Below are 23,604 nucleotides of genomic sequence, written 5' to 3'. Positions count from 1 at the left end.
TTGTTTTGAAGATGCTGGATATCTCTCCTCTGCTTCTAAGTCACATGCGTGCTTGGTGATGTCAGCCTTACTTGAAAGGATATCTGTGTTCTGCTCAATCTTCCATTTTCTCTATGAATGTGAAAATAAATCTGTGAAATAACGAGAAACGTTCTGTTTCACTACCATGAAAATATTTTTCACCTAACAGGACTAATGCTGAAATTATTTGAACAGCCAAACAATCCCAGATTTTCTGAAAGTTTGCCTTGGTGTTTATGGTGCAGCTATTAGTTGGCCACGTGTTTGCGTGTGTCTGGCAGCCTAAATCGTTCGCTGTATTGATCCGAAGCAGTGCGTGGGGAGGACTCTAGTCTGGAGCTAAGGAGATCTGCTTTGCCACTGTCAGTTGTCTGACAGGTCCTACCTGAATAGGTCACTTTTTCTCCCAGCTTCTTTATTTGAATGGAATGGAAACATATTTCAGCTTCTTTGTAAAAAATCTTGAAAGCCAGCAGGTGAAACACAATATAGCACAGGAAGAGAATCGTACTTTTCTTTCAGAGTCATCTTTTGAAGGAGGGATGTGACACAAAGTATTCTTTATTGGAAGGAAAGAAGGAATATGGGATTCTGGTTTTCCTGTGAATGAAGGAATGAATGGTGCAGTAGCATATGACGGGGTTCTTTGTGTTACAAAACAATAGGCCAGAGAAATTGAGAACGCTTAGATTGGCTTCCTTACTCCATTTACAAGATTTCTGTCTAAATATCTAAGTACAACTAGACTGCTAACCAAATTTAGATGGTAATCTTCAACGGTATAAGTATCCCAGTATATTATGTTTGTATTTTTGTATGACCTGGGGTTTTTTTGGTGGGGGGTGGGGGGTTTCTCTCTGTTCCCCCCCTCCCTCCCCCAAAGTGTTGCCTAGTACGTGATATTTCTGGCTGATTTTTGACTCTGCTGAGTGATGACCATTTGTGATGAATGGGGGAACTGGAGGAGAAGGTGGTCAGTGAATGGGGTTTGCTAATACTGAAGCAGAGGATGTTGCATCCCGTTCCTTTGGATGATTTTTGAAAATGTAGTTAGGCAAAAAGGGAGATAAAAAATAGCCTCTGTGACCTTAAAGTGTTCTCATTCTCAAATTCTTCAGGCAGAGCTAGAAATTAGGAATCGGTATTTCATGTAAAGGACTGCTATTATTTTGATTGCAGTTCTGATTTTTGACGAATGTTGGTAAATACTATGTACTTCATACCAATACTGTCTAAGTAGAGGCTGGCATAGGATTTAATTCTGTATTATAAGACTCTTTATAGAACAAGCCCACTATAATTAGAGGGCCCTAAACAGCATCTCTTTTTTAAAAGTTCCTCCATTCTTAGGAAGGCAAAAGTTAAAATACAAATCAGTGAACTGACATCTGGATTTACATGAAATAAATAGAATGCTGTGGAGTAAATTCTAAAAAAGGATATTAAAGCAAGTTACTTAGGTTCACCACTGTTTCTTGCACCATTGTGGTATCTGTACATATCACTTCTTCGCTAGTGCCTGTTAAACTTTCTGTAAAGCCCAGCATTGGCAACAGAGGGTATCAGAGCAATCCCACAGGATTTACACAATTATATGTGCCCATCTGCACCTTTTTGTCACAAAAAATCCTGTAAAAGCTATCCACATTGTGGTATAAACATGCTTAAGGTATGACGAGCAGAATGTTTTATGTATAATGTGAAAAAATTAATTTATTTAGATATATTAAAGTTTGGATTATTGATGCTTGAATTTATTTAACCCTTGTTTCCCACTTTCTTTCCTATACATCTTGTAGAATCTGCTTTTCTCATACCAGCCCCCTCAGTCATCCAGCCGATTTTCAGTTTCCCAGACAGGAGACCTCACTATCACCAATGTCCAGAGATCTGATGTTGGATACTATATTTGCCAGACATTAAATGTAGCAGGAAGTATCATAACAAAAGCCTACTTGGAAGTCACTGATGGTAATGATACCTTTATTTTGTCATACCCAAGTTTTTTATTGTTATTTAAAGACAGCAGTGGGGTGATACGACACTATTGAAATGTGTTTTGAATGAATGCAGGTTGTATGTGTCTTTGACCATATAAATCCTTTTTTTGTCCAGCTCTGTCAGGGGGTTAAAATTTTGGATACTGTTTATATTGCCATTTTGTATTTAGTACGTATATTCAGTTCATGAATTTTTGTCAGATCTGTTAATTTATCTGGCTCTTTTTTAGCTTCCCCAACTAGATTTAGTTTACTTTCAAATTCCTTCCTGCCTAGCTCTTTATTCCTATTATTGTGTGTCCATTTGCTTAGCATCACCCTTTACCTGTTTTTCCCCTACTTTTTAATATTTCAGTATAGTAAAGAAAAAAACGACCTCTATGGAAGTTGGTGGAATAACATACAAATGAGTAGTATTATATATTCCTTTTTAGGAACAGTTGGGAAAAAAAACAGATTAAAAAGCTACAGGGAGCATGACTGCAAGCAGTAATATATGCTGATGCAAAACTAATTTGCCAATTATCAGGAATACTTGTTATTATTAATAGCAAAAAATATACAGGAAAAGTAATAATCTTAGCACTTACGGAAAAAGAGGGTGAGCTGAAAGTGGATAGATTCAGAGAAGATATGAGGAGGAAATTCTTTACTGTGAGGGTGGTGAGGCACTGGCACAGGTCGCCCAGGGAAGCTGTGGGTGCCCCCTCCCTGGCAGTGTTCCAGGCCAGGCTGGATGGGGCTTTGAGCAGCCTGGTCCGGTGGAAGGTGTCCCTGCCCATGCCAGGGGGTTGGAACCAGGTGATCTTTAAGGTCCCTGCCAACCTAAACCCCTCTGTGATTCGAAGTGCAGTCTGTGGAGAGACTTTGAGGGGAGGAAAGCTGATGCCTGAGAAGAGTTCCCATAAACTAGGCCTTTGCCCTATAGAAAACATAGAAGTAGCACAGTACTAGAAACATGCAGTGAACCTTGAGAATAAAATTGTGTATTTGCACCCACCGGACTGAGATTCTTTGGAAGAATAGGACTGCCTGCTTTCTGGTTTCTCACAAATGGTAAGCCACATTTCTTCATCCACTTGTATCCAGTTTTCACTGGAGAGAAGGCCATGGCAAGGTGAGAAATAAGTTTAAAATAGAAAATTAAGGTGTTTTCTGTTAATGACTTATGCCATCTGAACTTGGAAAAATCAAATTAATTTAAATATATTTCCTTTACTGTGACTGTACGCTCTGGATTGATCTGATGGGTAATTGTTTTGTTTAATACCTTGGGACAATATTTTTTTTGGTACTCGTATAAAAGTGAAGGCAGGATATGCAGAATGATACCCTGGTATTCCTAAAGGTAATAGAAGTTGCCATCAGCTTAAGTGAAACTTAAATTAGCCATGGATTTCAGTGGCATTAGATTTCTCCTGTACAGCACAGATCAGTCAGCCTCTTAACACTGACAACTGCAAAGTTACTTACAAACTTGTCAAAGTCAAATACAAACTAAAGTGAGCTTGTTCTGACTGTCTCGGCACAGGAGGATACCAGTGGCCTCACAGTGCATTGCAGCAGGTTGGGACAAGAAGTAAAGGATAAATTATGCAGTTGAAAACAGAGAGTGTCATTTGAACATGCAAATGAAATTACGGGAGTTGGAATTTAACCAATAAAAGCAGTACTAACACCCTGTCTGTTGTTACAAAAAGTAATTTAGAAATATCTGATGTTCACAAGTTATTGGAACTTCAGGTTTATTTTTCAGCTACCAAACCAGTTTTTAAGTTGTATGAGCCCCCGTGACACTGCTGAACAGATTTATGTCATTTGAAGTTGTGGCTATTTTCTGGCCATCAGCCCTGTCATGTTGGATGGTACAGGTAGAAGAGGTCACACAAATACAGGAAGATAGCTTTTACCTCTTTTTTTGATTATCCATTATGATGAATTAAAAAAAAAAAAAACCAACTTATGCAGACAGTCATTCTTTTTTCTGTGAATACCTTTTCTGCTTTATACCTTTCTGTGCAGCGTTTAAATAACCCATCAATAACATTTAATTTTCATTGTGTGAAAGAGGCATTAAAATTGATGCAAATGCATTGTGGGATTCTCTTTGTGACTTTAAAGTCATATTGACAGATTAAGTCATCATAGAACTAAAAGTCAGAAACTACTGGGAAAATATTTCTTAGCTGAAAATTTTTAATATGGTACTATTGATTAGCTTTGAATTTACTTTACCCTACTGCTTTACCCTACTACTGGCATCTCCCAATTAGGAAACAGCACCAAGATGAGTTGATGGTACACAATAAAATTTTTTTAAGTACATATTTGCCAGGTTATCCCCTGCCCGCCTACCTCCTTTTTTTCTCTGTCTTTGAATGCTGAAAGTATGAAATTCTGTTATACCAGCCTGGTGCATGGTAGAAGATGAACAAGGTGAAACCTGTGCCTTGATTAAGAATTTGGGAAGTCCTTTCTCATTCCATTATCACTTTATAAAGACATTGGAATTAGAAAATGGCTAGCAGATACCGCTATGTAATGCTTCTTTACTTTCTGAAAGTACTGTGTTGTGTATCATTTTAAAATTCTGTAGCTGTACATCATTATAATGCACCCTACCCTGAATAATGTATGCCTCCAACTTTAATTACTTGTTTAATTATCTTTAGTTTGTTTCAAAGCCTGAAGCAACTGCTGTTGCTTAGGCGATCGGAAAATTGCTTCCAGTTGCTGAAGTCTCTTCCCTGTTGTTTCTTCTGGCAGTGATTGCAGACCGGCCTCCCCCTGTCATTCGGCAGGGTCCTGTGAATCAGACTGTAGCTGTAGATGGTACTTTAGTACTGAACTGTGTGGCCACAGGCACTTTAATGCCCACCATCCTCTGGAAGAAGGATGGGATCCTCGTTTCCACCCAGGACTCTCGCATCAAGCAGCTGGAGACAGGAGCATTACAGATCCGATATGCCAAGGTAGCTTGAGCTGGCAAAAGGGTTTTCTTCTGTGTTTCACTTTGTTTTTTCACCTCCGGGCACGTTTGATGTTGTGAAGCCTACATTTAGAATTAATTAAATGTTAAATAAATGGTTTAAGATATTTGGTACTTCATGCTCTCAGATAGTTCATTCTTTATGCTTAACACCTTGGCTTATTCTGCCTAGGGCACATTATTTCAGATTTCATAAGGAAAAATGCTTTTAAAAGGTATTAATTAAGGGAATTGTTTCGTACTTAGAATACGAAGGGGAAAGCAAAACTTGCATTGCAGTAAGACGAAGCCTTAAATTATTAAAGCTTTAGCACTAATAGATTAAAATTATCTAATGATTTCAAATGTTTATAAAGAAAATCTTTGTTTAGCATACTGCAGTAATATAGCCATGCACCCAGCTTTTGCAAAACAGTTTTTAAAGTTTAAACATATTCACTCAAAGTGTAAACAGAGCTTAAAATGGCTAACCACCTGTGAAATACCTGGCTTCCTTAGGGAATTATGGCAAGTACCTGGTCAGTACTGCTGGTCATGCCTTGCATGCTATAAAACGTTTTAAACTATTGTTAAGTGTGGGCATACTGGCTATTCTCTGCTATCTTTTCTGTGGTTCGGAATGTAGTAATTTGTTTTTTTTTTTTTAAATTAGGTTGAATACCCCACTTTACTATGTTCCCTAGGGTTGCCCTGTTACCAATTACAAGTTACACTGGCTTAGAGTTGGAACCTCTGATTTTTGAGCAGTTGTGTTCCGTGCATTTGCTGAGGCTGGGACCTTAGGAGGATAGCATTTGCGGGGGGAGGGGGGGTTGAAGGGAACCCTTTTGAAATGTGATTAAGTCACATATAGATAAATAATCCAACATTTAAAACTGGATGAGAATAGCAAGCATATGGAGATTCTTTTTTGGATCTGATGTAGAGAGAAATTTATTCTAACACAGGGAATCCTATATGTAGAAGGCCCCATGCAATATTTAAGCTTTGTTTTAAGGATGACACGCTCTCTGGTGCTGCAGTCCAGAGAACTCCCCAGGCATTACTATAGGCAGAAGGTTGACAGTTGCATGGGGTCTTGTCATCAAAATTCCTTCTCTGTTTATTAGGACCTCTGCAGGGTGAGAAATAAATGCTACAAGAACTGGCCTTCAGTTTGTTCATAGCAGAATAGGTAACATTAAATTAGTGGCCTTTCCAGTCCTTGAACGAATGCTCAGAAATAAATATCCATTTTCAGTTTGCAGAACACAACTTCTAATGGAAGATCTTTCTGGTTCAAAGTTTTTGCAGCCTGATATGTTTATCCATATTCATGGGGGAACACGGAGAACTGTAATTACTTTTCTAACCCACTGAGTGGCCTGATTGTTTCAAATATTTATTCTTCTCTTTCCCCACTCAGCTGGGCGACACTGGTCGGTACACCTGCATTGCTTCAACCCCAAGTGGCGAAGCTACATGGAGTGCATACATAGAGGTCCAAGGTAAATCAATTAGGGTTTCCTTACATGGAGAAAATACATGAAGGAAAATCAGAAATTGAAATGCAGAAGTTATCTGGCTCTCCTAAATGGCCAGTGCGGATGTGAACAGCATTCAGCTTAGGGCTGCTTCCTGTCTGTACTCAGCATTTCTCTCTCCTTTGTTAGAGTTTGGAGTCCCAGTGCAGCCACCAAGACCCACTGACCCAAACTTGATTCCTAGTGCTCCATCAAAACCCGAGGTTACAGATGTCAGCAGAAATACGGTCACATTGTCATGGCAACCTAATTTGAATTCAGGTGCAACACCAACCTCTTACATAATTGAGGCTTTCAGGTATATAAGTCTCGTGTGATCTCGCTGTACTTATGCTTATGCAATGTTGTTAAAGAGGCACGTGCTAACCTGCTGTTATGTGTGTTTTACCCTTAGCCATGCATCTGGTAGCAGCTGGCAAACTGTGGCTGAAAATGTGAAAACAGAGAGTTTTGCGGTTAAAGGGCTAAAACCTAATGCGATTTATCTCTTCCTTGTGAGGGCGGCTAATGCATATGGACTAAGTGACCCAAGCCAAATATCTGATCCAGTGAAAACTCAAGGTAAGCTTTTGATAACTGAACATTTTAGGTATCCACAGTGGCTGTCACAAGTCGATTGAGCAATCCAGATGCAGAAATCCCAGTAGCTTCTGACCCTCTGCCTATTCTGGCTATAATACATACTAGATGGTAAAATACAGTGTTTAAACTTGCATTTCTGTATAACATAGACTCTGAAAGCTGCTTAGATAGCATATTGTGTTGCCTAAGGGAACCCTAGTATCTCTTACCCAGAAATTGTTACATCTTGCAGAATAGCTCATTAGCAACAAATGTAATCTCTGATTTTTTTTTAAGTTATCATGCAATTCCTCAAATTCCATGGAAATGTTGTTACTATGTCCAGTGAATCAAATGAGGCATAAGACTGAGAGAGAGAAACAGCACATAATCTAAGTTGGTTTCTTCTGCATTGGGAGAGGAATTTAAAATTTGAAGGAATTGGGCATTGTGAGCTACTAAAGAAGAGGTTTTGGCAATATATCAGAAGTATTTCAATAGCGTAACTATTGAAAGTAAAATACTAGGGAAGAGAGACAATGCATACAGATAACCAAGCGGAAGAAGAGGCTGGGTGGCAGTGGATGAAGGAGTCATCCACTGGCTCCAGCTATGACAAGTCAAGCTATGGACTGAATCTGGCTACGCAAAATTTAAAACAACTTTTGTGTTCACTGTAGAAAACAAATGACACTTCTGATGGTGTACAGGAAATAATGCATTGCAACTTTGCAGCCTGCGTTTTTCAGTAGAAATATTTAAGAAGAAAAAAACTGGAGATTTTTTTTTTAAAGTAAAACTGATAGAGGTAATTATTTTTTACCCCCATGCTTTTCCTACTTGCTGGGGAAATTGACCCACTGGCTTGTTAAGAGTGCCTGTGTTGTGTGTTGGTTTGTTTGTTTGTTTGCATAAGTACATGTTCGTTTTTGCAGGGAAGTTCCTTAAAGGAAACAAAGCATTTTCCCTTGGTGACTTTTCATTTTTTCTGAAGTTGGTCTGAAAGCAAGTCTTTCTCGTCACCCCTGGGGAGTGAACAGTTTCACATTGCTGTCCTTTGTTACTATGCATCTCTCCTGATGGGTGACCATTTTGGTGGATTATATATATAGACAGCAGAGTCATGGTCACCTGGAAAATAGGGATTGCACAGGTTCCGAAGTCTGTTACCAAGGGGAGATTTAGTAACCTGTCAGTTATCTCTGTATTCCTGGGAACAAGGCAACACGCGTTATTTTGTAGGCAGGCTGCAGTGTTCTGCATGAGTCTGGTTTTCATGCAGTAGTTTCATTCCTGGAGATGAGGATGAGATGAGGTCTGAATGTCCCAAATGAACTGATCACTGACCTGACTGTGACACAGTGAATGAGGCAGTGTTCTGTCCACTCAGCAGACCGGAATAGTTTATAATGAATGGCATGGAAAAGCTTTATATAAATCATATAAAGACCTGAGAACCGTACAAAGCCTGAGTGAAAATACCAACTGATAGGTAAAGTGTTCATCAATAGTAAGAAATATAATCTCGTGTCAAGTTCTTTAAAGCAGTTCCATTTTTCTTCCAATACCATTGCAGTTTTGTGTAAATGGTGGTCTAGCTAAGTCCAAAAATTTCCCAGCTTACTTTTTGTCTAGAGTGGTATAGACATGTCGTAAATCCATGTCCAGACCAGGAACCTGACCTACCTTCATCATTACACCTTACTAACATTAACAACAACATGCTTAGGTGGTCTCACTGACAGTCCCTGTCTCAGAAGCTTGGAGCTGAAACAAGAAGACACATGTATTGTCCTATAGTACAGACATGCAAATGGATGAGCCTATTAATAGTTTGATTCATATTATTGATTACTCATCTTTTATGACTAGCAAAGACAGAGCTAATTATTCTACTCACTTTCCTGTTACAGTCTTAAGAGGGTGACGTTTAGGCAACTCTCCAAACAGAAGCTTCTATCTTAAATGCTTTCAAACTTTGGAGGGAGGGAAATACTCTAATAGATGAACTGTTTGGCAGAATATACTACATCTGGCTACGGAAGTGATTCAGTGGAGGGTTTTTTGGTTTCATTGTTTTATTGTTATCAGTGTTCCTTGCTAACAATCCAAATTTGTCACCCACTGACTCCACACTAACCTCAGTTTGCTTCTTTAACTTTCAAGAAATCCCAACTTCTTGTAAATATGTTGAGGAAACTGTATGGTAAAAGTTCAAAGTGTTGTAAGTTTTGTATTCCCAAATGGGAACTATATTTCTGGAAAGAAGCTTGTCCTCATGCCTTGTCATAATGCAGTTTTGCAATGGTTTTATTATTGTTTAGAGAAGACCAAAAGCTGGGAAACCAAGAATATTACCACCATGCAAAAAGCATGCTTTACAACTGTTGCACTTGCATTTAATAAGTGTCTTCTATATCAGCATCAACTGTGCTGTCCAAACCTTAGCTTTCAAGATAGCCTACACAACTACAGTGACTTGCTGTAGTAGTTGTAATTGTACATAAATATATATGCAATTTATCTGTACTCTCTCTTTGGCAATTCTTGTAAGCAGACAGGTATTGAAATTTCCAAGGTCTTCAGAGAACAGAATCCTGGAAGATTTCCTGATACTGCTTTGTCACTAGAGGAGGTCAGGCAGCAAAGTAGTAGGCTGGAGCAAAGTTAATGTAATGCATTGCTTTGTACCTGGAACTATTAATTAAAAAAATAAATAATAATAATCACTGTTAGTACTTTTCATTAATTTCCCAGTCTGTGATTTTTAGTCCTAGTCAGCATGGTATATGTTTAAAATGAAGCGATCAAGGAGAGATACATGAAATCAATACAGAAGCCATGTTATCTGCTGTCCATAGTACATATATATTTTAGACACCTTATTAGTGATTGCTCTATAAATTTTATGTCTTGACAGTCATTCCATTTCAGTTAAATATGCTTTTCAAAGGCTCTGCATGGAGAAAATATGTTTTTCCATTGTATCATTGTGTATCTTGAGAGGAATTTGTCCCTTCATGTGTATGAACAATTATTTTAGCTGTAAGATGGACCAAATGTCAGAAGAGGCAGACAGCAGTCAGCTGTGCTCTGCCTTCTCTTTACAGAAGTCATTTGCCAGCAGAGAAGATGCAGCCACGTGACTCATTTTTCATTTCTTCATTTTTTACATTTATTTTGTAATTAAAAACAGTAAGTTTGCCCATGAATTTATCTGAAGATACAGCTTCTGATTTTGCCACTTTTTATAGGTTTCCTGGTCTCTTGGAATTTGCAGTGGGTAATAGGACATTTCCCTCTCCCTTCAGAAAAGAATAAAGAGATGCTGCTGTAGTCGTTTACCAAAGACATCCCTGAGTGTGCTTTTTCTTTTTATGTGGCATTTCCCTCCTGTTTCTCTCTGTCAAAGAAAGTGCGGTGCATTGATTTGGTGCTACCTAAGCGCTAGTGATTTGCTCTGGAAAATACTTAATGTAGGTTTTTTTCTTACATAATTGGGAAGTGCTTAGGGTAAACTTCATTGGTGATAGCATGATATACTTTATGATATATTCATTTGTATTTACATATACTTATTTTTGCAATCATGTATACTTGTGAGAAAGGAATCTTGAATTATTACAGATGTTCCACCAACAAGTCAAGGTGTGGATCACAAGCAGGTCCAGAGAGAACTAGGTGATGTGGTACTACATCTGCACAACCCTACTATCCTTTCTTCCTCCTCAATTGAAGTTCATTGGACTGTAAGTATAAACCTGTGTCGGGGAGGTGGTTATATATGCTGCTGAACTGTACCAGTTGTGGTGGAGTCACACTTTAAGAGTCTGTGTAGTTTCTATGCTTGCAGATGTTTTTCTCTGGGGTAACTGCTACTTGGTCTTTGCTTTCCTACTTCATTAAATGTTGTCCCATTGTTACCATTTTATGTCTCCGTAGAGAGTGCTGTTTACAATATGGTGAGAGTTTCAGAGTCCTCCTCTGGAAGCTGAAGGACTGATCAAAGCCTTCTTAAATCCTATCATCTGAAGCTTTCGCACTGCGTTCAGTAGGAAGCGTATCAGTCCCCTAATGAGATAGCATGGGCACTTCCCTGTCTGCCAGTCACCAGCAGAGAGAAATACTGCATAATTCCGTTTGAAAGTGTTACCTCCGCCCTATATACATACTGATAAACACACCCAAACCCGTATAGCCTCATCTGAACCTGTGCTTTCCCATGATGCTATGAGAATGCACAGTACAGGGAGAAGAGACGGAAAGAGCAGGCGGTTTTCAGATGTTGCATTGAGGTTGCTCTGGCAGGAGGAAGCGGGAAGCTGAGCGCATGGAGGATATAGCAGAGGAAAGGAGGGAGGGGGGTACAACGCTGTGGGAGTCCTGAAGCAAAGGGAATGGGAACATACGTGAAAAAGATTCAAGTAGGCTTACAAGGCTGAGGCCTCTGTGAGAGAAAGGATTAGGAATGTTTGCTGTGGGAGAGAGCTGGCAATCAAGAGGTAGGAATGAAGAGAAAGAACATGTGAAACTACAAGTACCAAGCAGTAAGATAAGAAAATGTAATTCGAAGAAGAGCAGTTTTAAAATAGAATGCAGAATGAAGAGAAAAAGGGGGATAATTATACCAGGTGCAGGAATACAACCAAAGGGAATGAGCTTTGAGGTCTTTTTAGGACTTCCATCTGAACATGTCAATATGTTGGCAGGGACAGTGTAGGGAAGCACAGGGTGTAACCCCTGCCATGCCATGCCAGAACATTTTGAACAGGAACAAAAGGCATTTTGACTCTGTAGAAGAGCCATAGCCCAGTGGAGTCCTGGTCCATGACCAGATCTCCTTGGTGCTGCAAGAGTACAAATAATATCTGCTGTGTTGCACGGTAATTACACGGCCACCTGCAGCAGGCAATCTCCTGTTTAAACTAATAATGTTAAAACATCTTTGTAGTGCCTAGCACGATTTTGTTTGACCTTTAGTTACAGAACAACCTTTTCCAGACAGGCAGTTTTTGTCAGTCTCTGGGGTGGCCTGTGGCTTCTCTGCAATTTCAAAAATAAGCATTACCTCAGTTTCAGTTAACACACTCATTCTTTATGTGATTATTAAAAATGAAACATGTTGCTTTCTGGAGTAAAGTTGCAAGCAAACAGTTTTACTGTATCACTGTGTGAGATTTTTGAAAATAGGGAAAATTTGATGCACTTTTTAAAATGTTGTTGTTGTTGTTACAGGATTTTCTTATTCATCAGAAATGGAAACCGGCCGTTAAAAAATAAGTGACTGATCATTGAGAGATCAGTTCCATTAGATAGCTTTCTGTTTCGGCTGTAGCCGACCATGGAATCCCACCCTGGTTCACATTAAGATTTCTTTTTCCATACATGTGATATGCAATCACCTCGCTCTAAAAAGCATTCAGGGCCAGCGAGGATCATTTTGATCTGCTTTTCCGAGCCTTGGCTGCGTCACCATACTGTGCTTTATGAGCCTTCTCAGAGCCCCCTCAGAACAGCCCTTTGCCTCCAGCGGAGGCGGCTCCTGCTGCGTGGGTGGACATGGAGGAAGAGCCGGGACAGATCTGCCCTCTGACAGCCCAGCCTCGGCACGGCGATGGAGGCAGTGCCAGCTGGCTGCCCTTCCCATTCCCTTTCTCCAGAAGGAAGCAGGCAGGAAGCGCTGCTCATTTCATGGATATTGGGAGGCTTCCACACCTCGGGAGAGTTGGCAGGCTCTCTCTTTGAGCTCCGTATTCATCACCCTGACTTGTGGAGCCATAGAGCCCCTGCCCGTGCCCTCCCCCCCCCCCCCCCGTGCCTGCCCTGCCAGGCAGATGCGGGTGGGCACAAGCCTGCCCTGTGCTGAGCTCCATGGCCCTGCAGATGCAAAGGCTGTTCATTTCACGGAGCTGGGGCATATTATACAATTCCGTTATCCCCCTTTAATGCCTTCATAAATCCACGGAAACCAGCACGGTTCTACCGGCTTCAAACAGATTAATGCACTAGTGACTCACGCCTGTAATTTGCAAGCCACCTTTATCTGCCTTGGCAGTGTTGTTGCTTTGAATAAAATGAGCGGGTGGATGGTCTGAGGGCCATGCACAGTGTCACAGGCATCATTCCTGGGTCGTATTTGTTAAAGGATGTGTTGTGTGTTCTGCTGTCTTGCCAGGTTGACCAACAATCCCAGTATATTCAAGGCTATAAGATTCTGTACCGACCTACCCCGGCATCCTACGGAGAGTCAGAGTGGTTAATCTTTGAAGTGAGGACTCCAACCAAAAACAGCGTTATCATTCCAGAGCTGAAGAAAGGTGTAAACTACGAAATCAAGGCCCGTCCTTTTTTTAATGAGTTTCAGGGAGCAGATAGTGAAGTGAAATTTGCAAAGACCCTGGAAGAAGGCAAGTAGGAGCCAGATTGTCTTCATCTTTCCTTTTTGAAGTAGTAGTCTGGCCTGCTTTCCTCTGATATGTTCATTATTTGATTTTGTTTGATGTGCGTGCTGTTTGAGAACAGCAATCTGCGGCAGCAGAGGCTGTGTCGGACTGATCATTATGTGAATTGTTTGGTGACACAGAAGTAAATATTCAGAACCATGTGAGAGAGACGGAGAGAGAGGGATGTGCAAAAATCCCCTCCAACACACAATGGGAAATGTGCTTTTTATCTTCACTTCAGTGTGCACTCCTCCCTGCTGAGTTCATGGTCTGGTCACAAGTGACTTCTGTCAGATTCAAGCACTTGCTAATCACTATCTTGAGTAGATAGCAGACACCACAGAAATCATCAAAGAGCTATAGCAGAGGGAATGGAAGCCACAGTTTTAGAAGGCTTTTATATCTGGATCAATCAGGAAGACAAAGTGAAAAGATGAATGAGGGCAGCAGAGATAGTGGACTAAATTATGTATTTCCATCTCATACATGTGCTAAAAAGAGAAGATTCGTGAAGCTCTTCCTTTTGTTGCTGCTCAGGCATAATGAGTATGCAAGATGGGCAGTGCCTCTGAATAGGGATTTCGGTGCCTCTGTTGGGATGTGCAGCCTTTCCCCTCCCCAGCAGAAATGCCGGGTAGCTCTGCTTTATTGCTGCCAGGTGTGCTTAACTGCACCATCCTAAGCATCAGCTAAGCATCCAGTCTTTAGAAAGGCTATTTAAAATGCAGAACATAAATTATTAGTATAAATCTGTTAATACGGATTTTAATTAATATTAATTATTGTGTAATGTTATTAAAGTTATTTTAATATTGAATTATTATTATTATTATTAATCCATATTTTAGTAAGTTTTGTATTAATCGTTGTAATTTACACACTAGAGGAACTGAGATTTAGCAGTCTATTGGGGTCAACTTACAGACTTTATTTTTCAAAACTGTCTATCCTGGGTGAGATGATTTCAGACCAGTGAGTAAGTCAGTGCTCAGGACCGTGACATTCAAGTACTGGGTATCTGATTTTGGGGAGGTGGTGACAAGTGTGACTTACTGTCCTGCGGCAGAACTCGGGGATCTCGATGCAGGTTCCCATCAGTTTCCTTCTGTCTTACTTTATCTTGTGGGCAAGAACTGTTCTCAATGAAGGGTGGGGTGTAAGAGAAAGCCTTTGTGTAGGCCAGAAACCATCTTCCTCTTCAAAAACCTCACTTCTGCACGCGAACTTCCCCGTTCCTTCTTTCTTTCCAACCAAACAGCTCCTAGTGCTCCACCTCAAAGTGTTTCAGTAACTAAGAACGAAGGGAATGGGACAGCGATTGTGGTCACCTGGCAGCCGCCCCCCGAGGACAACCAGAACGGGAAGGTTCAGGAATATAAGGTACCGCTGGCCCTGGGGGGTCCCCTGGCAGGTCCCCTGGCAGGGGGGGCATGGGGCAGGTAGTGACGGGTTGTTCGTGGGTGCTTGGCTCCATCTGCTGGTTAGCCGGGACAAACCGGAGAGAAAAATCACTTCGATTCAAGCTCCGTATTTAGTAATTCTGTCTGGATGGGACAAGGCAATTAAAGCGGGCTCCATAAATCAAAGCAAAGGGTCAGCACTCTTAATTAAAACAACTACCTGCTTGCCTTCATTATACCTCGAGAAATGCACACGCAAGTAGAGAAGGAACCATACCTGTTTGAGAACCATTTTGTGACTCAAAAGACATTGGCTGAGGTAGTAAATATAAACAGGCTTAATGAGTTGAAAAGCTCAGGGATAATAATTAACAGTGTTAAGATCTGAGTAAATTATGCGTAACTGTGTAGTTAAAACAAATGGGAAACTCTCAAGTAAAGAATGTACTTGTATAATAATAAATGTATTTAATGTATAGAAATTTTTCCTTTCACACAAACACTGCCTCATTATGCTCTTTAATTTTTAACAAATTGTAAGCACCTTAAAAATATTTATTATTTGGAGTTAATTCAGCAACATACACTATATTTTCAGTTCAAGCTGTTTTGAGATAATTTACATAGCAAAGTAACTGAAGCAAGCTACAGATGTTTTAAATGCCTGGTTGTGGATATCAAGTAAGCTTTATAGCCACAGAGAGGCAGGATCTTTGGTTTTAGTCTCCTGCAAATGCACATTATTGAGAAATTATTTCAAATGAGAATGTCTTGGCTATTTTTCAGGTTAAAACTCTGTGCTATAGGCATATATTCCTAGCCATCAAAACTCATTCAGCTTTTTTTATCTCAGTAGAAATGGGAAAGGGAAAAGATCGCTAAGCTTCATGGTCAATTTAGAATAATAAAATGCCTTTCAGAACCTGGTCAGCTGTTAAAGAAAATCGGTTTATGGCTTAGTTTCAGATATATAATGTAAACGGGGGAAAAAAAAATACTTGCAAAGTTATTTTATTTAAAGACAGATCTTGAGCTGAAGAGAAGGAATTATTTCCATCAAGAAACTGCATCAAAGAAATGTTAAGGTTGTAAGGACAAAACAATAAAAGTCAGGAAACTCACCTTTCCCAGTGGCTCTAATACCTAACATACCTCCTGGCGTTCAGAGGTAAAAGGCTATCAGGTGTAGGAGCAAGCCTCTTGTAGTGCTTGTGTAGCAGTAGATGGCATACTGGCACCTTTCACATCTACATTTATTGTGTGGATGCCATCCTTTGTGCTTTCTACCATGCGCAGAGTGTTATTTCAGTTGCTATATGTAATTGGAGTTTTTGTCTAAATGCTAAATAAATACAGAACTAATAACAAGAAAAAAAAAAAAAAAACCAAACAACCAAATAGGTGTCCGGCAAAATTTTCTCTTTTTCCTTTCCTCTTTATTTTTCTGTCTCCTCTTTTCTCCTAGAAAAAAGGTATGTGTATGTGGGGGAATTCTTTGTTTCCTCAGCAACTCTGTTCTAAGGCAAGAGTGTACCTACTTTAATTAAAGGATAAAACAAATAGGCAGGGGGATACCACCTTAACTGAAGAAATGACAGTTGCACACACAAAAGGCCAGAAATTCAAATCACAGCAGAAATCATTCCCTCCTTTCCTAGCACATGAAGTTAGAAATTCTCATTATACTAATTCTTTCTTCGCTTATGTGTCTATTATAATGTGAATTCCTCCTTCCTTCATTACATTTTTAAAGTTATTTTTCACTTGCCTGTTTAGGTGTGCAATTAAATATAGCAGGCAAGCACGGAACAACCTGATGTTTAACCTGACATTCTTGTTTTGTGAATTTTTCCATGTGTTTGAGCACCCAAGAACAAATGAATTATGAATTTATTATTTATTAATTAGTAGTGAGCAGTTACAAGTACATAGTAAATTGGTTTTGTTGTTTGCACACCCCACATTGTACGAGGTGGCAGTAACAATTTCTGTGAAAATGACATAAGTCAAAATGTAGATTTAAATCTTCTGTTCTTAACTTTATGGAGTTCTTATTTACATAAAAGCATATTCATGGACCATGTTTTAGGATTTTAGAGCACTATTACTCTTAATACTAATAATTCTACTACTGCTACTGACTGAAACAGTGTCTAGTTTGTATCAGAATATAAAAAGGAGATTCTCTTCTCTTCGTGTGCTCTGACCTGCGCTGCAGCAGCGGTTAGGTATATGCTGTTGGGGTTCTATTGCAAAGGAGCTTAAAATACGTTTCAGATCCTCACAGTGTCCCACCAGCCCTTTTTCAATCCCTGGCATCCAGAGAAGGGAAAAGGGTCTTAAAATGTCCTGAAGGTGGAATAGCGTTTGCAGTGTCCAGCAGAAAGGGCTCTACAGGAAGGGCCCTGGCAGCTGTTCTGCACGTGAAACTCTCGCCCACTCACCTGGCAATCCCCACAGCGGCAGAATTGCACACGGGATTAAGAGCAGCTATCTGGGTACTGCATCTTTTAGGAGCTCCATAAGTCAAAAGCAAAATCATCCCTCCTGTGTACAATCAGCACACGTTCAGAAATGCTGCTGTTCTCAGGAAAGTTTGCTTCTTTACAGATAAGGTACTGAATTTAACTAATCTAACTTTCTGGATAAATATTCATTGTAGAGCAATACATTTGTGGGAAAGTAATAAAGAGGAAATCAACATGGCTTCATTAGTTTTTTAGCAGACCTAGATTAGCTGCTGCTTCACCTTTAATAGCAGTTGGGAGTTCAACTATACTCTTAAAAGCATTTGCCACATCAATGGTGCAGGCCTGAGGAGATAAAAATATCTCATCATACTGTTTCTCCCAATCATTTAATATCATTGATATAATTTATAAAGGGGTGCATTGAGGTTGTTAGACCTGTGTCCTGATCTGAACCAAAAAATGAGATCTGATGCCATGCTGTTGTCTCTTAATATTTTTTTTTAAAAATAACATCTGGATTCCAGCATGACATCGATTCTCTTGTGATGTCATGTGATGAAAGACTTGCCCTTGCACTTCAGTGAAGAAAGCCTTGCTTGACATATGATTCCTGAACAGGAGAATTGCAAATTCATTTAACTGAATGCTCTTACTTTGTTGTTTAGGTGACCAGTTCTTGGCGATGGGGCTTCCCTTGTTTGTTCTGTGTTACTAATGCTTTTAGTTTTATTAGCACTGATGTCACTGGTTGAACTGTAAAAAAAACGAATAACCCATCAAATAATTTTAGTAGTTGGAACTGCTCTTTGGAACAAGAAGTATCTTTTCAGTATTCATAGTGCCTAGGACAGCAATTCGTGACCCAGATTAGAGTAGTGGCAAATTCTAAGGTTCTTTATCCAGCAGGAAGGAATGTGTCATCCTTCCTTCTGCTTATCCTTCGATGTTGAACTTTGAACATGTATACGTACCGTGCACTTCCTTCCCTGCAGGTTTGGTGTCTTGGCAATGAAAGTCGATACCATATAAACAAGACGGTAGATGGTTCCACCTTTTCTGTAGTCATCCCCTCCCTAGTTCCTGGTATTCGATATAGCGTGGAAGTGGCCGCAAGTACTGGGGCAGGACCTGGAGTGAAAAGTGATCCCCAGTTTATCCAATTAGGTAAGCCTGCTGGTAATCCTACCTATTGGTCTCAATGATTTTTGTTTGTTTGCTTTTTTTCTTTTATGGCACCAGAAATACTTGCGAGACAAGTGAAATAGATAGTGTTACTTGATCTCTAGAATAGCAGGATTTAGCATTTCTGGTTTAAAACTTGCCTTAGAACTGCATTCTAAAGATGGTTTTATAACAACACAGGGTTTTTTAATGTTCCAATTCAGCAATGCTTTTCAGTTATTGATTCTTCAAAGTGAATTTTCACACTTAAGACTGGTGTAATAAAACAAGTAGGGAAGTATGAATCACTAAGTGTTGTCTTACTTTAGTTTAGGAATATAATTTGTCTTGATCAGATTTTATCTTTCTTTATCGAAGCAAAAAACCAAGAGCATGTCAATGTTAAGCACAATAAGTATCTGCTGTGTGTGAAAGCTAGTAAACAACCTGAGTACAGGAAAAAGAGGTACACGGATTATTTACGATAATCTTGACCTCCTAACTTCGTTTACACCCAACATCTCTCTGTCATGAATGCAGATCAGAGGCATTGCTCCTGGATGTATCTGGGAGAAACGCATCTTTGCTGTTGGTTAGTTGAAGATTATTTAGAGTAGCTCTAGGTAGAGTCATATGCTGCTTTACCAGTATCCCAGTATCAAAATACCTTATCATTACAGTATATAATTGTGAAAGTAAACTGACATGTTGCTTTGGACTTTATGTCCTGTTTCTCTCTGTATCATTAGTAGATCTTCCTTCTTATCTCGCTTTTTATGTTTAAAAATCTGTAATTACTGCATGTGAAAACCAGACCGACAAATTGATGTATTCTCTGGAAAATTACGTGTACATTTCCTTGGCTATTAAAATGAAGATCATCTTTAACTTATTTAACTAAAATAGGCGTATGATTCCCAATTACATTAATAGAGCTTTTATGACAAAATTACACACGGCTTATATGACATTGCATTAATATGTGCAAAAGCCCACAGTTAAACGTGTTGGATTGTTCTTTCCCGCAGCCAGCCACCGTTCACAGCTTCCTACAGCCAGCTTTCCAGTCACAGTTGTTTGTTCTGTATGGCTTAAATTTTGAAAATTTTGAATTAGTGAGGCTTATGAGTGCAAAATAACCTTGATGTTCAGAGCCAAAAACTTTATAACCACTTCCCCCTCACCTTTTCTCTGATGATAAACAAATGCTAAATGAAGGTGAATTTTATAATGGAACTTAAATCACTTGGGGATTTTGATAAGCTTAAAAAGAAACAAATTAGTCTCTGTCCGGGTAAAATTTTTGCCTGCTTCTGGGTTCCTGGCCTTTACTGACACTATGTTAGAAAGCATGAACCAGTCACACACCTCAGAGGGTGTTCAAATGTGCAAGTCTGGCAGAATCTATATTTTTCTTGTGGTTGGGTTTGCTTTCATAGTCTGTGTTGCTTACTTCTAATCAGATGGCATGGCCAGATCTACATGTATGGTGGTAAAAATCCCATAATTTAGTTGTTACCTGGCAAAGACCTGGAGGCAGGAGTCTTGTGGACATCCATGCCACTAGAAGCAGCACAAAGACATACCTAGATAGTGCTGCAGCCCTTTCAGCAACTGGAGGAGGCTGCGGAAAATTAGTACTTAAATTTAAAAGGAGTACCCTTTAGTAGCACAGATCAACCTAAAATCAACAAGGCAGAAGGATGGCTGCAGCTTCCTTAACTCTACCTTGTGATACAAGTTCTTCTGCAGCCCCCGCGAGGAATGGCGTTCCTCGCTCTTAGATGTGCTCCCAGCATGGGTGTGGAGCAGACACTGGAGTTTTTCTGGTAGCTCTTCTGAAGAAAGAAAATTAATTTGTTGATGTCATCAGCTGGCGCTTTTCACCAGCAATTAATTACATGGTTATGGAGAGAGGGAAGGGAGGCCAGGGATGGGGGAAAGAAGGCTTGGGAGAGCCCTGCCCTCCTGTACCTGCATTTTTGCCACCGGCAACTTCAGGTTTCTACATTTCTGTCACTGATCCCAACTGTTCCTTCAGGAAATCTTTTTCTGATAGCTGAATTAGTGCAATCCATAGCTTTTTTTTAAAAAAAATAATAATTAGCTCATTAGGAATTCCATGTTTGGAAACAGGATATATGATGTTATTTAGATATTCAGAGGGGTTTGGTTTTGGTTTTGTTTTTCTTAAGAATGTTTCATTAAAATCAAACGTTTCATCTCCTTACAATGTGTTTTTCTTGCAAAAACATGAGGCTGTGGCTGGCTCTGGACCATCCAAAGAGTTTTTCTCCCTCAGTGTAGCCTACTGTCTGGTGCAGCGACCTCACTTTTGAGCCTGGTGCTCGGCAGGGTGCTGCCGGGGTTGTGTCTGTGAGAAATGCCTGGGCAGTTTCAGCCAGCTGTACAGCAGAAGAAAGCTTCACCTTTGGGAGGCCAGCTTCCAGAACGAGAAGGGAGGACAGGAGACATTGGATTCTCTGAGAGCCGAGGCGTGCAATTGCAGTCCCATGCATCAGCTGAGCTGTGATAAATGACCTTGTGCACACGCTTAACCTGTTACAAAGACAGGTACAAATTGTAAGTTCAAAGCGCTTTCATTTTCCACATCTCAGCTGACATGAAGCAGCTCACGGAGCTGCAATACCCCAAACTTCCCATGCCATCAGGGACAAGCCAACAATCTACTTCCTTGTTATTCAGAACTCACCTTTCTGTGTTTAAAATCATGAGATCGACTGACAAATTATGTGTCTTCTTAAAACCCTCCCCTTGCGGCTTTTGAATTTTCCTCTTGGCTTTTGAATGACCTTTTAAAGCTTTCTGTGGAATTCCAAGGACTGGAAAACTATTTGTTTGTTTATTTTAAAAGAAAAGTTGGTATTTTACATGAAGAAAGACTGCATGACTTTGGTGTTAAGAAAAAAAAAAATGTATTTCATGAGAGCTAGCCACAGCTCACTATATTATGTTTTTAATACTGTGCTGTGAAGGAAAAATCATCGAATTTTGATAGAACTTCTTTTCTTGTCACGATGCGTAATTTCAGGACGCTGGTTACAAAAATGCTCCATACAGAATGGTGGGAATTATCACAATTTTTAATTTTTTCTTTCTGATCTCTAACCTAACTTTTGTACAGTGATGGGATACTACCTGTGATAGCTTGGCATTATTACCTGTACTTGTTGGCAAATAACTAGTGCAATCGGAACACATTGCAACATACTCTGTTCAGGGTACCAGCTCTGAGAAGCTGCAGTTAGTGTTACTGTTAAACACGTAATTTGTGTGCATATACAGTGTGCAGCTATTTATTAAGTCTGCACAATTATTTTCTATCTGGAGTGCGTTATTCAACCAGTGGATGTCTCAAGTGTACAAAACAGAAGAAAGTCTCATTGCATTTTTTATTATTCTAATTGCTTCATTTAGGAGAAGTGATTTGTAAACTAGCTAGCATGCCTTCGGGAATATTATTCTGTCAGCCCTTCAAGTACTTCTAGTGTGATAGTTGTAAGGGTTTTTTTGTTGATATTTTTGTCTTGTGGCCTGCAACCGACCTAAAGAAAGTAACCTTTTTTTTTTCCTCACAACAAACCTTTCCAAACCAATTTGGTGCTGTTTCCTCAAACCGTATGTTACAAGATTAAAGTGCAAACCTGATATTTTTCCAGTTTGGGGAATGTATATAACTAGAAAGGAGACAAAACAGCATATTCTTAGCCTGGTATAATACTTTACCAAAGATATACTATTGCATCATGCATGTATATTTGAGGAAACACTCAGACATGTTTATATATTCCAGGTGTTTTGCACGTTTTGAATTTCCAGGATTAGCAAAGTCAACAAAACTTAAATCTTCCTACTTACTCTTTGTAGATTTTCTATACTAAATGAGACAGACATATGGAAAAGTACCATTCCATAGGTTGTACACCATTCCATAGGGCAAAGTTAAGGTTCTTTGCCCACCTGTGAATTTGAAATTATGTGTCTTTTTTGAAATTTCAGCATTCCAATCTTAATTGTATGTTAATCTTTTATTTAACATTTAACAACTTAAATGTTGGGGTTTACATTATTATTATTTATACGAATATTCAAGATTAGAGAATTAGAGGTCCCAGTTCTTCTCAATGTAAACTCTAATTAGTTTTCATTGAAGTTTGAAACTTGGAGCTTCAAGACAGTCAAATCGGGTAGCTTGTGAGCCATAGCCACAGCGACATTATCTGTGATTAAAAAGAAGCTCTTATCTTGGGCTAGAAGAAGAAGGGGTGAGTCACGGTGATAATATGGTGGTTTCAGGGAGCTGTGCGATCAGCCTGCTCCAACAGCTCTGAGGCATTTTTCAAGTACATTAAACGCTGCGGCTGCTGCTCTGGCAGTACGATGCGCTTTGCCGTAGAATGTTTATGTTCACTTATTATTTTGGCACGTCTCCCTGAAGAGTGCAAGCAGGAACAGGAATGCTGATTATGAGCCATTTATATCTCAGTCAAAGCTTCCAGAAGTTTCCTGGGATGAGGAAAAAGTACTTTTTTTTAGTTCAAGAGCCTTTTTTCCTGACTGATCATTCAGGATGTCACAGGACTATTATGGAAAAAGAAGATGCCCTTCGCAAAGAAAGACTTCCAAGATAATGTTCTTGGAAATCTTTAGTAATGAGAAGTTCACTAGATTTCATTCCCTTTGCTTTATATTTAGCTTACATTCTATTTTTGCATTATAAGAGGAGCAGGACATGAGTCAAATGTGGCCTCTTGAAAGCCCTTCCATCTTCTGTTCTATGATGCTGTTATATGCGACTGTACATGAACGCATAGGCATTTTTCTCTTCACCATGCGTCTAAATATATACCAGCTAATTTAATGCAATGGCTGTAACGGTCCACCCATGTATGACATGCCATAAGCCTAATTTCTTAAAAGCAAATATATCATTATGCTGTTCTTACGCTTGCAATGGCTAGCAAAATAATACCATGAAATGCATCTTAATTAAAAATTAGAACAATAAATGTTC

At 39.5% G+C, this 23,604-nt stretch overlaps 1 protein-coding gene across 6 annotated transcripts in view; it reads left to right on the top strand.

Moving 5' to 3' along the window:
- The window catches only part of ROBO1 (roundabout guidance receptor 1), a 320,661-nt gene that overhangs the window by 257,171 nt on the left and 39,886 nt on the right, over positions 1-23,604 (top strand). For all 6 annotated transcript variants that reach the window (XM_037377901.1, XM_037377906.1, XM_037377904.1 and 3 more), the window contains exons 9-17: positions 1,821-1,992; positions 4,788-4,993; positions 6,416-6,497; positions 6,663-6,831; positions 6,928-7,094; positions 10,722-10,843; positions 13,270-13,501; positions 14,796-14,917; positions 18,401-18,572. In XM_037377901.1, the coding sequence (XP_037233798.1) occupies positions 1,821-1,992; positions 4,788-4,993; positions 6,416-6,497; positions 6,663-6,831; positions 6,928-7,094; positions 10,722-10,843; positions 13,270-13,501; positions 14,796-14,917; positions 18,401-18,572 (1,444 nt within the window). The remainder of the gene's footprint in view (positions 1-1,820; positions 1,993-4,787; positions 4,994-6,415; positions 6,498-6,662; positions 6,832-6,927; positions 7,095-10,721; positions 10,844-13,269; positions 13,502-14,795; positions 14,918-18,400; positions 18,573-23,604) is intronic.

The sequence above is a fragment of the Falco rusticolus genome, chromosome 2 (assembly GCF_015220075.1).
Source record: "Falco rusticolus isolate bFalRus1 chromosome 2, bFalRus1.pri, whole genome shotgun sequence".
Classification (NCBI taxonomy): Eukaryota; Metazoa; Chordata; class Aves; order Falconiformes; family Falconidae; genus Falco; species Falco rusticolus.
This window is presented reverse-complemented; position numbering and strand designations above follow the sequence as displayed.